Below are 15,082 nucleotides of genomic sequence, written 5' to 3'. Positions count from 1 at the left end.
TATACAGGGTGTTCCATTTAAAATAACAAAGTTACGTAGCGCCCACGCGAAATGGAACACCCTGTAAAGCTCAAAATATTTTCTTTACATGGCCCACATGATTCCAGACAACTTTTATGAAGACCATTTTTTTATAAATTTTACGGTTACAGAGTTACAGAAGAATTCCTCTTAGGTTGAACACCCTGTATAAATGACTTTAAATTTATTGATAACAGACACATAGTACTTTTCCTAAGATTTTTGACACACAAAATCCGAATCTGGTCTCAGAATCATTACGTCAGGTTGACGAATGGTTTTATGGAACTAAAAATTTAAAAAAATCTATAAAAAGTCCATAGGTACCTTTATACGCTCTATAAATTGTAAATTACCACCAAACTTGACTTATTAAATAAAGTATAAAGTTTGAATATTAATAAAATGCCATAGAAAACATTTGCACAGTCTCAAAGCTAAATCGAACGGAATCGCATTACCTATTATTTTCTGTACCAAAGAGGAAATATAATAATGAAATCTTCTAGTTCGTACCTACTTCACGTTCCCGGATCGTATAAAGTTATGCCCTACAGGGCACTAATGCTTTCCGTTTCGTTTTATACGATCAGCTTTATTGTACTACAATGTATAAAAAAATCATTTTGACTGTTATTGTTGGAAATACAAGGGTGCCTTTCACTGAAAAAGCTCCACCCGATTGTGATATCAATTTTATATTATGTTGAGCATTTCTTTCGTGTTTAGGTACATTTCAGCGCTGTGAAAGGAAAGTTTTTCAGTTAAATCGTTTACCCGATTTTTTTTTGGGAGTTTTACTAGGTTCTATTTTTTATGGAACAGATGCATTACTTAAATTGAAATTATACATATACTGTATTTCCCATGAATACGCGAAAGTCTAGTGTAGGTGAAAAAATACACACTAAAAATATTTTAGTTATACAGGGCGTTCCACTTTTACTAGCCATATGTCAACTGAATTTTTTTTAAGTGTAAGCATATATTTCTATATTCATTAGTATATGTAGATTTTACAAGAATAATAAAGGACACTTTTTGTATAACATTCACAGTTTTCCAGATATTTAGCTTTCAAAATTACTTTCATCAAAATCTCCTCCTACCCTGCCAGAAATTCTTTAGTTTTGCCAGCAGCTATCGAAATTTTTTTTTGGATAAATATTGAACGATAGTGGTTCTTTCAAACTCGGTTCTAAAAGTTGGCCAGGCTTCTACAGGGCCGCTATAAAGTTATGTCAAATATGTCAACAGAAAATTGCAAAACCCTGTATATTTTTATACCATGGAATGCAGAATTAGATCCTCTATTAGTCTGTTACATCTTTCGCTATACTTAAAGTAAATAATTTTTTCGTAAAAAATAGTTTTTATGAAAAATTGCATTCTTTTGAGAAAGAAAAGATATCTGTTTTATCCTTGACTCTTTGGATAGGATGGTATTCATCAATATATGGTCTAAAAGTAGATCACTTCTTTGTATAGTTGGTTAGTTTCAAGCGAAACTATACAGGGTGATCCATTAACGGTACCGAGCGGATGTTTATAGGAAATTAGACTTGCTACGATTATGGGGTAACAAATCTAATAACAAATACGGCCATCTTCTAAATGCCTTAATCGATTTCAAGAAACGACGGCTTATTTTAAAGAACTATTAATAAAATTTATATTTATGATATGGAGATAAAAATATTATTTTCCTGTTCAACTGTAGATGACGTTAATTAGAAAAGTTTTGTAATCTTTGTAATCTTCGTTTACATTTTTTAGATACACTGTTAATCCCTTCACAAGTTTTGTTTGAACTTTTTTTTTTGTTATTACCATAGCAACGTCAGTATGAAGGAAGATATTGTCATAACTTCTAAATGCCTTAATCGATTTCAATAAACGATGGCTCATTTTAAAGAACTATTAATAACATTTATTTTTATGACATAGGAAAAAATATATTATTTTCCTGCGCAACGGTAGACGACGCTAATGAGAAAAGTTTTGTAATTGTCTCCGTTTACTAAGAAAATTAAATGCAACGATATAGGTTTTTTTCATGGCTTGATAGACCATTTATTAACGAAAACAAATACACAAACGGGAAAAAAAAAAACTTGCTATATTTTGAAATGTTTTTTATAACTCCAATGTTTCACTTTTTTATTAATCCCAAATATCTGAGTATTTATAAAGATTATTGTTTTCACACTGAAGCAGGCTATGTCCTATGAAAATAGACAAATGAAAAATTATGCCTAACGATACGTGGCAGCTCTTGCTTCGTGCAAAATTAGTGTCATTAGTTTGAGAAAAGTACTTGTGAACAAGAAAAATGCCTTTTACGAATGTGGCAGCGTATGATATGTTGCCAGTTTATGTTTGGAAAATGCCATTATAGTTTCAAGAAAATACACTTTGCGTTACCCTCGTAGCCACTCCAGAGAAATATTTCAGCGTTTAGCCAGACGCCACTACATTCTGTAAGAAGACATCGCTGTGCAAGAATGGAAGATAACATTATTAATGAATTGGCTTGTGTCCATGTAAAATTCCCAAATAAATGTTAGGGAATTAGTAAAAGATCTAAGAATTTCATATGGTTTCATCTGACCAGCGAATAAAATCATCGGTATCAATCTGCCTACCAGAAAAAGTAAAACTGTTGCAGATAACTAAAAAAAAAATAATACTAAAATGTTGTCACCTTGTATATAAAAAAATAAAGCATTTGCGGATCTATTTTCACGAACATACTTTAAATTTTTAATCAGAGAATTACTTTAAATTTTGCTGGTGACATATTGTGACACCCTGTATATTAATATCAATATCCTAAAATGTATTTCATGCACGATTTTACTGCGCGCAAATTTTAATTTCGCAGTTACTAAAGCATGACTATGCACCTACGTATTTTCCTTTATCATTTTCTAAAAAAATGTTTGTCTAACAAACAATGTTTCTAGAATATATACTATCAGCAAAAAATCAACAAAATAATCTGTGGAACTCAGTTTACACAATTTGAGGTTCACGATTCTGTTTACACTTGTTCCAGGAAATTCACAGAAGCAATTTTTATCTCGCTGATGTAAAGTGAATCGAATCTAAGAATATGTGACTGAAATTTTAAAATAAATAATAAAGCACAAAATCCCAACCGAAATAGTTGCATCGAAGTAACATTGTACTGATATCAATTTATCTTTCTTATTCAGGATGTTTGGGGTAAGTAACACATAAAATAGTAGAATTTTTATTTTATAAGATATTTAAAAAAAGAAAAGGAAATTCTACATTTTTGAATGTTTGGTACAATTCGGACAAGGATCAAATGAAAGCTGAAAGTTTGACAATCAAACAAACCTAACTTGACGAAATGTCTCAAATCAGAACAACGTTAAAAAATGTTTAATAAATAAATAAGTAAATAAATAAATGAACTTTCTGCATTACGCATAAAGTAATGGTAATATTGTTGTTGCTTATTAAATAAAATATTAATAGATTATAAATTTTCGGAAATGTTTCTTAGTCCTATAGCAATAAATAAGTTAGTCATTTTTTAAATCATAAACTCGAATAAAAAGCGGGTGCATTTATTGTAAAATAACAATACTAAATTGAAGCAGATGTGAATTTAATGAAAAATTTGTGAAAATCATAGGAAATTCAGAAAAATTAATCTGGTGTTATCTTTCCGAAGTCAGTTGAACGTGTATAAAAATGCCTAGCAATAAAATTTAATGAGTTTCATAGGCGTCCCTAAAAAAATTTTCTGCTAAAGGTAAAAAATTATAATAATTTTTATATAATGTGTCGAAAATTTCTATTATATGTTCATTTAACCAACAACATATTTTAATTATTTATATCATCAAACTATTTTATTATATTGATGGTAAATTTCGTTTTGTTCCGTTTCAAAAAGACTCCAAAATGCCATGTTGTAATAATATTAGTAAACAAAATATCTTTTTTATTTCTCCTTTTCGAAATTGTAATATGAATGATTAATAGAAGATGCCTATAATAAATTAAAATTACTCGAATCACACCAAATTCCGCATTGCTGCACTGCACTGCTATTTGTTGACTACTGAATTTATGGCTAGGTCGCCCAGTGTGGCTGTGTTTGTGCCGCGTTTGCCCGCGCGCTCGTTCTTCAAATGAGCGACCAGACATGTTTACGGGTATGGCTAAATAAATATGGAAACAATAATATACAATGAATTAATAAAAATCCATCAAAAACAAAGAAATTCCGTCCTTCGTGATATCGTTCATGATGTTAAAAGACGTTATTATAAATGTTCTCCAACAGTGCTATTTATATTTGAAGAAACAATAAACTTAAAGAGGTTGACCTAAGTTGTCCCTGGTACACCCTTACTCTACACATTTATTGGAGTTGGAACTGATTTTAAATTTTAAACATTCTGCTCAAAGAAATGTGGTTTATTAAAATTTCAAATAAAAAATTACGAATGCGGAGAAACGCGGGTAGACAGAATAATGATGCCAATATTAATATAAACAGGTTGCTACTTAGGAATTAAAATGAAAAAGGGAAAGAAAAATGTAAACATCTTTACCTGACACCTTAACCGGTACGAAAAGCAGGGTTATTAAAAACAATACAGCGTCTAAAGTTCAAAACCGGCATTACATGGTGGCTCTATTAATAAACGATTCTAGCCGGATAATAGATATTACGGTTGTAATTCAATTCTGGTCGGGGGATTAGTCCGCAGAGTAGTTTCACATGAAAATTTGTCAAATCTATGTTTCACTTAATGGGACACTGATTCTGTTTTCAGAGTACCAGCAAATTAACAGGTTGCTCTCTCCCAGTTTGGCTGTTTTGAAGGCCTAGTCACTCTAGGCAGTAAGTAGCAGTGTCACTTTGTTTCATTCGTCAGTCGTTACCTTTGACCCACCGTTGAGTTAATAAGTTCGAAAGCAATCAGTAACGACAGAAACCTGATACTGCTCAAATCTATAACAAACTCATTCCAGTCATGCCTCGTTTACTAACTATTCATATATTTATTGCAGGTAAAAGCGCATATACATACTTAACGAGCGAAGGGTAGCGAACAATCCGTTCCTAAAAATATGTAGTTGGCAGATTATCTTTATTTGTCTGCCCACCCATCAAAGGCAATGGAAGACAAACATATTTTCACATGTAGTAGCATTATCTATTGTTCGGAAAACAGAAACTGGGAGCTATACGAAGCATCCAATGTGAAGCCCAGTAAAGAAAGTTAAAGTTAGGTCCACAATAACCCTCTGATGGGTTGCAGTGGGAAGGAATGGTGAATCCACCTCACAAATTTGCAATCTACAATAAATTCATCTGTCAATGTTTTCAAGATTCAAAGCAAGCCCTGTCTTCATACGAGTTTCTTGTGGTGTACCACCCAGTGAGCGAACTAAAGCAAAGCCAATTTTTTTTTGATAGCGTTGTTTACTAGTAGACATTAAACAATTTGTTTGCTGTGCGGGATCTAATGCATTTAACTATATTCTTTTAAGCGAACTATTTTCTTTGGGTGAGTTACACTGCATGCATTTCATAAACTCACGAGAGATATAATGGGTAGAGGTTTATTCAGCGGAAATGCAACAGAAATGAATATGTAAAAATTTAATTAATGTACCGGCAACTTGATGGTTTTCACATAGTAAAACCGCTAGAAAACTTACTATATTATTCAACTTGTAGAATAAAATAGCTTAATACTTTCATTTTTGTTGTACTAGATGGATAGAGAATATCTTGTACAGAGTAAAAGAATACAATAATTGTGGGTTCTTCTACTGCCGCCTAGTGTTAACAGTAGAATTCAATACATTCGTTTCTTTGACTATCTCGCAAAGAAAATTCCAACATATCACTTGCAGTAGAATCGTGCTCTTAGTCTTTCTAAAAGCTCTATGTCTTATTTTCTGAAATACGTATGGAATCTGTTAGGATTTTTATGTAATTCTGACATAAAAGCGATTCAGAAAGGCCTTTCTTTTGTCTGTTTTTATGTATTCATGCATTTTTTATCCTTTTTCTGTCAGAAAAACAAGTATATACAGGGTGGGCCATTAGTGTGAGAAAGTAAAATAATTCCCTTGTTATTCGTAATACAGAACAAAAGTTTATATAAAAGTTATACAGAAACGAAAAACTTAAAGGACAAAATTAATTTGAAACATACAGAGCGATGAGTAAAAACGGGACATGCCAAAAATAACATTTTTTTTAAATGGAACACCCTTAGTATTTTAAAATATATGGATTTTTGTATATGGCAATATAAACAGTCTAACATTTTAGTGCGGGGTTGCCAAGTTATGTAGAAAATTCTTAGAATTTTGGAAAAAACATGACCGCGAAGAAGTTGTATTAACTTTCAACTACTACACTTGGAGTAAAAATATTTGACAGAGTTATAGGCAAATATTTTATACAGGGCATTGTTTTTCTAAAATTTTTCAAATGGAACACCCTGTATTTTATTGTTCTACTTTATTCACATATCAGTCCACTTCAAGTTTTATTAAGTATGTTCTACACCTAAAGTTGTTAGTTTTTAAGATATAGCAACATTTATGGAAAAACCTAATTTTTATTATTTTCGGTCGCACGAAATAGCTTTGGAGAAAATTGTCACATTGTGTCAACTTATCAGTTCATAGTTTATCATTCCATTTTGAGTTAACTGGTTAATATTTATTTGTGGTAGTTATTCTGTAAAATATAAAGTATACATACTTTTCTTCTGTACTATGAGCAACAAGGGAGTTATTTTACTTTCTCACACTAATGGCCTACCCTGTATATTTTGCATATCTTTCTTTCAATCAGAACACTTGGTACTCGAAGTAAGTTGCTAAAATCATTTACTGATTTTACGAGTCACTACTAAAATAGAAGCAAAAAGTGTTATTTTCGTATGTGCTGCAAGTAAAGCAACAACAATGTATTTCTCTTATGTAGGTAATTACTTTGCAACACAGTGAAAAGTATTTTTTTCCAGCGCATGCACTATAACACTAAATTAAAATAGAACTTATTAGATGAACATCCTTGTTTAAAATACTCTTGTGTTCATAATGTTAACGTAATTTTTGATTGCTACAATCAAAGGGCTGCCTCGCGTACATACACTTCAAAGACTAGGTACTGTTTTCCTGATAATTAACTTAATATAGCTCGCCTCTGAGGCCCATAAATATATACTTCGGATACAATATAAAGTTTACAGTTTAAAGGATCGTATTTACTTATTAAATTTAGTAAATAACAAATTAACAACGAAATATGATGTGGAAAGATGTAAGATATAATATTACCCATCTATAAAGCCTCTGAAATCATAAACTCACATGGAAATTATTATTATTTTTAATATTTCCTTGCTGAGCGATATCTGCTAAACTTTCCAGTCGGCAGAGGCCGAAAAGTTACTGTTGGTGACATTTCCTTGATAACTCGGAAATAACTACACAGGAATACAGGCTAGTTTGCTGACAAAGTATTTTATCAGGAAAAAATTATTAACAATTTAATCGTGAAAAATTTTTTTTTAGTCGTTTTTTTTAAATAACTCAGCGGGATGACTTTGTACGAAAAAAATGCTAAGGACATGATTTTGTTCGTAATAAAAAAATAAAAAACAGCTGTGGTCTGATTTCGAAATTTGCAATAACAAAGCCGTGAGATTGAAAAAACGGTATAAAACGTCAATTTTTTAAAGTTGCTGTAAAAATGTCAATTATAAACAAAAAGTGATAAAACTTTTGAAAACTATAGTTCAATATATGTACAATAATGACGCTAAAGCCGAAAATCAGGAGAGCAAAACTTTTTGTTCTATAAGGTGTTATACATTCATCGGCATCTGAAACTCGAAACTTTGCCAAATTTGTTCGAAGCTTTGCTGACACTTGAAATTTGGTACACACATAGTGTAAATATGCAGAAACCAAAAGCAATTTGCAAAATTCAAGTATCTTCATTTTTGCAGTTTTGGTAAGGTTTTATACGTCACCCTAGTTTTATACGTCACCGTTTTTTTAATTTTTGGACGTATATTTATGTATATTTATAAAATATTCCATTACGGTAGATTAGCCAGCATAATTACCTACAATTTAAAAAAATATATATTTTCATCGTTTAGATCCTAAGCTACTTAACATTTTGCGCCTGTTAGCCGTAGTCGTACATTATTCAACATATTAACATAAAACAAAATCGTACGTGTGGGGTAAACCTTTAACTTTAAGTAAACAATTGTTTAAATTTACTGTTGCATATTTCTAATAGTATACAAGCGCCGAAGAGCGGAGCTCGCGCTCGAAAATGAAAAGTTAAAGGTTTACCCCACACGTACGATTTTGTTTTATGTTAATATGTTGAATAATGTACGACTACGGCTAACAGGCGCAAAATGTTAAGTAGCTTAGGATCTAAACGATGAAAATTAATAAATTATTATTATTTTTAAATTGTAGGTAATTGTGCTGGTAATCTACCGTAATAGAATATTTTATAAATATACATCCAAAAATTAAAAAAACGGTGACGCATAAAAGTTGGGTAACGTATAAAACCTTACCAAAATTGCAAAAATGAAGATACTTGAATTTTGCAAATTGATTTTGATTTCTGCATATTTGTACTATGCGTTTACCAAATTTCAAGTGTCAGCAAAGCTTCGAACAAATTTGGTAAAGTTTCGAGTTTCAGATGCCGATGAATGTATAACACCTTATAGAACAAAAAGTTTTGCTCTCCTGATTTTCGGCTTTAGCGTCATTATTCTACATATATTGAAACTATAGAGTTTACGAAAGTTTTATCACTTTATGTTTATAATTGACATTTTTACAGCAACTTTAAAAAATTTATGTTTTATACCGTTTTTTCAATCTCACGGCTTTGTTATTACAAATTTTGTAATCGGACCACCGCCATTTTGTAGCTATTTTTATTACGAACAAAATCATGTCCTAAGCATTTTTTCGTACAAAGTAATCCCGCTGAGTTATTTAAACAAAACTACTAAAAAAATGTTTCACTATTAAACTGTAAATAACTTTTTTCCTGATAAAATACTTTGTCAGCAAATTAGTCTGTTATTGTACTCATCATTTAAAGTAGGCCTGTGTAGTTATTTCCGGGTTATCAAGGTTTGACACAGGCCGAACCTCTACCAACTGGCCTATTTTGATTTTTTAGTTATTTACATTGTTACATAAACAATAGATAACATAAATACCAATTTTTTTCGTTAGAATTAGGACGAGAAAGCTAAATATTTTTTTAATCATCTTGTTCAAATAACTAAGTACTTTTCATTGTTTCACATCAAATTCTTCGCTATAGTTAATTTAACAACATAATACAAAGATTTCATGCGATTTTTATTGCGGGTATCATAAAATGTTTTACATTTTCAGCATTTTTTAATTTGAAACAAGGGTTTCCAATGTTCCATTCGTCAAGTATCGAAAATGCTATTAAATTGTCAAATATGAGTTATGTTCGTTCCAGTTTTGGAATCGTTATTGAATAAAAACGGTCAGCATTTCCCAGGACAGAAGTGTCAGTCTATAAAATACAAAATATCAGAAATTCCTTTATAAAGCGGTACTTGTTTACAATTTTCCTCGCAAATAAACGTTAGTGGGTCAATAAAAATGCGACGATGTAATAAAATTGAAAAGGGAGAATATTTCGTCAATCTTTTGTTTATAATTTTTGTTTCTCGAAGAGGTTTCTATTTTTGCCTTACGAAAAGAGTAACGAGAGACAAAATTATAAGCGAAATATAAATATCAGAATCACATTTTATTTCAAACTGTAAAAGGATAAGTGTTGTTTTGTTTGTCCCGAACATATAATTTATAAAAAAATACTTAAGCTTTTGCAGAATTGACAATAAATGTGTGGACAAGGATATTTCTCTAAAATTATTTTGAGAATGATTCTGTTTATATACAGGGTAATTCGTAAATGAATCAGCACAGAGGTGTGTAAAGTGACTAAACCCCCAAAATAGGGGTCCAAATTTCGAAAAAAATTTGTACAACTCTTTAAAGCAAAAGAACCAAATATTTTTTTGTTTCTTAAACTATAAAAATTTTACGTTTGATATATTAGTATCGAGAATATAATTCTACAAGTACTGTAGTTGTGTCTTTGTTATAATAAATTTTAAATTTACCTTTTTTGTTGACGAAAAAAAATATGGTGATCTTTCAAGAAAATCATTGATATAATATGAATTGTCCTGGCCAAATTTTATGATAACACAATACAACATGATATATCCTAGGAAATGCGTTTATCGTGAAAACGACTAAAAATAATTAAATTCTGAAAACGTTTATATTTTCAGTAGCACTTATTCAAATGTAGGATAAACAAATTTCGTAATACACCGCATAGTAGAACTCTACTTTGATGCCGCTTGAAAGAACTCTTAGTTGTAGGATATTTTTCAACTGTTTTCGAGATATAAACAATAAAAAAATCCCTTTCCCGAAATGTTAGGCCTTAACATACGAATAATGGATAGAGTTAGGGAAGTGTTTATCTATGACTTTCTTCAAAATCTAAACATATTTTGCAGAATGTACTAAATTGATGTGATAATTTACAGATATCTTAGCAGTGTCCCAAATTTGGCATAAATTACAGTGGAAGCCCTGTTATTCATCAAAGAAAGTTTTAAAAATTTTTAATTTATTTCAAGACATAATCAAAGCATTTATAGTTTGAAATATTAGATATTAGAAATCGAGTGCTATCAAGCTAATGAAATATTACAAAAATGTGTCCTCATAAATTTGAATTTAAATTAAATACTTACCCACAAAAACAACACATATTGAATTTGAATAATACTATCCCCTAAGCTCAATATCAAAATACGAATAAGTTATTTACAATGGCTTTTAAGACATAGTAAAAAACAAAATAATAATTTCCGTTATTATCCCTTATTTATTTATTTATTTATTTATTTATTTTGAAGTACTATCTGGCCTAAGAGTATCAGGCTAGATAACTGCTTTATAGATAGATTTATAACTGCCCTGTGTATACAAGACAAAAAATATCGAATACAGGGTGTTTTAGAATAACATCCTAACCCCAAAACAGCTATGACTTAAAATATTCTGGGTTTGCAGTAGAATAAACGCCCTGTGTAACTTATTTAAAAACTAGTTAAACTACACCCTACTAACTTTTTAAATTTAACGTATCTTGAAAATAAAAGACGATATAGACCCACATTTCATAGGAACAAGTCTTATTTTCTAATATTTTATTAACTCTAGAATTTATGATACATTATACTGAAAAGCTCATAACAAATTCCCGTCTAATAATATAGGCATCTAAGTCCACATTTTCTCTTAATAACGGGAGCCTTTCTCGCCTGTCTCTTTATAATGTAGCTGAAAAGCTTTATATTAGAAGAACCTTACCTAAAGGACGGAAGAATAATGGACTCATATTCCTCAATTGTAGACTCTTGTATTAAGTACAACACGGGCTGCAAAACCGCGGCAAGCACCTCTTGAGTCCTCATTTCTTGTTGTAGCGAGGGCCATACGTGTTGATACCACAATTTCTGAAAACGTAATTGAGCACTTTGGATTAATTGTTCAATAAAAGTCAAAGTAACAAGCTTAGAGAAATTTCTGTTGTAATAGTTATTAAAATATACGACATTTGCTACGACTGCGTTGCTTTGTTATCTCTACTGTCATCTTTTGATTTAGTGATTTAGTGATAGCTTATTGGTGCTAGGTACACATAAGTATTTACACAAGTCAAAAAAGAAATAAAGGGGAAAAGCGAATGAACATAATAGTGAGGATAGAGTCCTAAGAGTCCTATAGTAAGAGTAAGATTAAAAATCTAACGTCTAAAAATACAAAATCAAAATGTAAAATACACATACAAATTAAATACAATACAAACATTAACATAAATAGTCAAACTTAAAAATACAGTAAAGACTGACAATTGGAATACATAGATGCAATATAATAAGAAGAAAGCAACAAATAACTAAAACAAGAATACTCCGGAAATAGATGGGATGCATCTACTGCATATTTGTATTTAAAAATTTATCTATGCTATAGAAAGCATGTCTTGATAAAAAATGTTTCACGTTACGCTTAAAACTAATAAAATTTAACATTTATTTCATGTGGTAAAACATTATACAATTTAACACCCCAGTATGCTGTTCCATTTCTTGTTCTACTAAGCCTCAGGTCCGCACTATTAAGCATGTTTTTATATCTAGTACCGTGACAGTGAATTTCACTACGAGCTGGATACATTACGATATGACTTTACATACAGCAAATACTGTAATATACAGGGTGTCTCATAATTAGCTGCCAACTCTGAACAGGCCGATTCTATGATCAAAACTAAGTAAAAAAGTTCATATGAACATGGGTCCGGAAATGCTTCCTAAGGGCACAGGGACCCATTGAAGAGGGAGGAATGGAAATCATTTTTTTGCAATATCTCTCAATCGCGTTGTGATAAATGAATGAAATTTGGTATACACAGCTAAATTTTGATGAGCAATTTGATGGACTAATCCATTTATTTCCACAAGGTCCATTGGGGTGGGTACGGGGGGGCCCTTGGTACTTTGCGTGTGTAACTTTTTCATCTTTGACTTTTTAACAAATTGGACAGCAAATTCCGTTTTCCCGAACTGTTTTACGTTAAAAAGGTACTCTTGTTTCAAATCGTTATCTTTAACGGTTTCTGAGAAAATCGCTCTTGAATTAATCCCACTTTGGTCAATTTCATAGTAATTTAAACAAAATTATCAAGGTATTCTTATGTCAAAGTATTGTCAACCCGATTGCCAATTTAATAGTTCTAAGCGAAAAAAATGGAAGAGTTTACGGGACAAGAGTTAGTTGATATGATATTTATTTATGGCTTTTGCGATGGTAATGCTGCAGCGGCAGAACGCGAGTACGGGAGAAGGTTTCCAAACCGAAGGCTGCCATCAAGGAGGACATTCCCTACGGTATTCCGCAACTTAGCTGCAACCGCCACTTTTCGAAAGGCACCGGGTCAAGGACGTCCCAGGATTAATAGGGAAGCGGAGGTCCTTGACGCTATTGAACAAGATCCTACGACTAGCATACGGAACATTTCAAGGCAAATAAATGTTCCTCGGCCAACGGTACTACATATCTTAAAGATTTCCTTAACAGAATTGATTAGATGTGCTACTAACATTTCAGGTTGGAAGAATATTAAAGCGACAAGGTCTACATGCCTATCACTATCGACGTGTACATGGCTTGATACCAGAAGATTTTGCGCCACGTATGCAATTTTGTCGCTGGATTTTGTCGCTGGACAACGAGCAAGCTTCCAAAATTTTGTGGTGTGACGAAGCTACTTTTACCCGAAATGGAAAATTAAATTTTCATAATTCTCATTATTGGGAAGAAGAGAACCCACATGTTGTTCGGAGAACAAACTTCCAGCAACGGTTTTCCATAAATTTATGGGCGGGAATAATTCACGACACTCTGATTGGACCTATTGAAATTCCACAACGTCTCAATTCAAATCTTTATTTAAACTTACTTCAAGAAAATCTTCCCCAAATTCTCGATGATCTGCCTCTAAATTTACGACGTAACATGTTTTTTCAACACGATGGAGCCCCGGCACATAGTGGTCGCAATGTTCTAAATTTCCTAAACGAAAATTTCGCTGGACGGTGGATAGGGAGGCACGGACCGGTAGCTTGGCCGCCGCGTTCTCCCGACCTAACCCCGCTGGACTTCTTTTTCTGGGGATATCTAAATCAAAAAGTTTACGCCACCGAAGTCGATACCCGTGAGGAATTGCTGCAGCGTATCAATGATGCAGCCAATGAAATTCGTCAAAACCGTTTTAGCATCTTAATAGCTTCGAGAAGTGTTACACGTAGGGCAAGACTTTGTATCAGAGAAGGTGGAGGGTTTTTTGAACAGTTTTTAAAATAGCTTGTTGTCTGTTATCAAAATTAAGTTTCCATCTTATGATCCCTTCGAAAAGTGACGGTTGCAGCTAAATTGCGGAATACAGTGAGGAATGTCCTCCTTGATGTCAGCCTTCTGTTTGGAAACCTTCTGCCGTACTCGCGTTCTGCCGCGCAGCATTACCATCGCAAAAGCCATAAACAAATCATCATATCATAATTGTTCTACATCAATAATGTGTATTACTGATTACGTATTAAATTATTATTATTATTTTTTGTTTAAATTACTATGAAATTGACCAAAGTGGGATTAATTCAAGAGCGATTTTCTCAGAAACCGTTAAAGATAACGATTTGAAACAAGAGTACCTTTTTAACGTAAAACAGTTCGGGAAAACGGAATTTGCTGTCCAATTTGTTAAAAAGTCAAAGATGAAAAAGTTACACACGCAAAGTACCAAGGGCCCCCCCGTACCCACCCCAATGGACCTTGTGGAAATAAATGGATTAGTCCATCAAATTGCTCATCAAAATTTAGCTGTGTATACCAAATTTCATTCATTTATCACAACGCGATTGAGAGATATTGCAAAAAAATGATTTCCATTCCTCCCTCTTCAATGGGTCCCTGTGCCCTTAGGAAGCATTTCCGGACCCATGTTCATATGAACTTTTTTACTTAGTTTTGATCATAGAATCGGCCTGTTCAGGGTTGGCAGCTAATTATGAGACACCCTGTATATACACAAGGGAGTGTTAGAATTTTCAACAAAATACAGTAATTTCTGAATTTAAGTCCCGATATTATTCTTATAGCTTTTCTTTGTAAGCTGAATACAATACAAGCTGAAGTAGCATGACCCCAGATTAGTATGGCATAAGATAAAACAGAATGAATGAGGCCATGGCATGCTGTAATCAAATTTGGTACTGATACTTGATGAGTCAAATTACGTAGCAAATACAGATTCTTTGATAATTTGTTGCAAACATGCGTTGTATGGTGATTCCATAATAGCTTA

General features: G+C 32.1%; 1 protein-coding gene across 1 annotated transcript in view; it reads right to left on the bottom strand.

Moving 5' to 3' along the window:
- LOC108914740 (SCY1-like protein 2) overlaps positions 1 to 15,082 on the bottom strand; it is a 260,423-nt gene that overhangs the window by 62,485 nt on the left and 182,856 nt on the right. Inside the window, exon 8 of the mRNA XM_023455315.1 lies at positions 11,524 to 11,669. Coding sequence (XP_023311083.1) covers positions 11,524 to 11,669 — 146 coding nt within the window. The remainder of the gene's footprint in view (positions 1 to 11,523; positions 11,670 to 15,082) is intronic.

The sequence above is a fragment of the Anoplophora glabripennis genome, unplaced genomic scaffold, assembly GCF_000390285.2.
Source record: "Anoplophora glabripennis isolate ALB-LARVAE unplaced genomic scaffold, Agla_2.0 scaffold607, whole genome shotgun sequence".
In the NCBI taxonomy this organism is placed as follows: Eukaryota; Metazoa; Arthropoda; class Insecta; order Coleoptera; family Cerambycidae; genus Anoplophora; species Anoplophora glabripennis.
The sequence above is the reverse complement of the archived record's forward strand: the minus strand, read 5'-3'. Positions and strand labels throughout refer to the sequence as shown.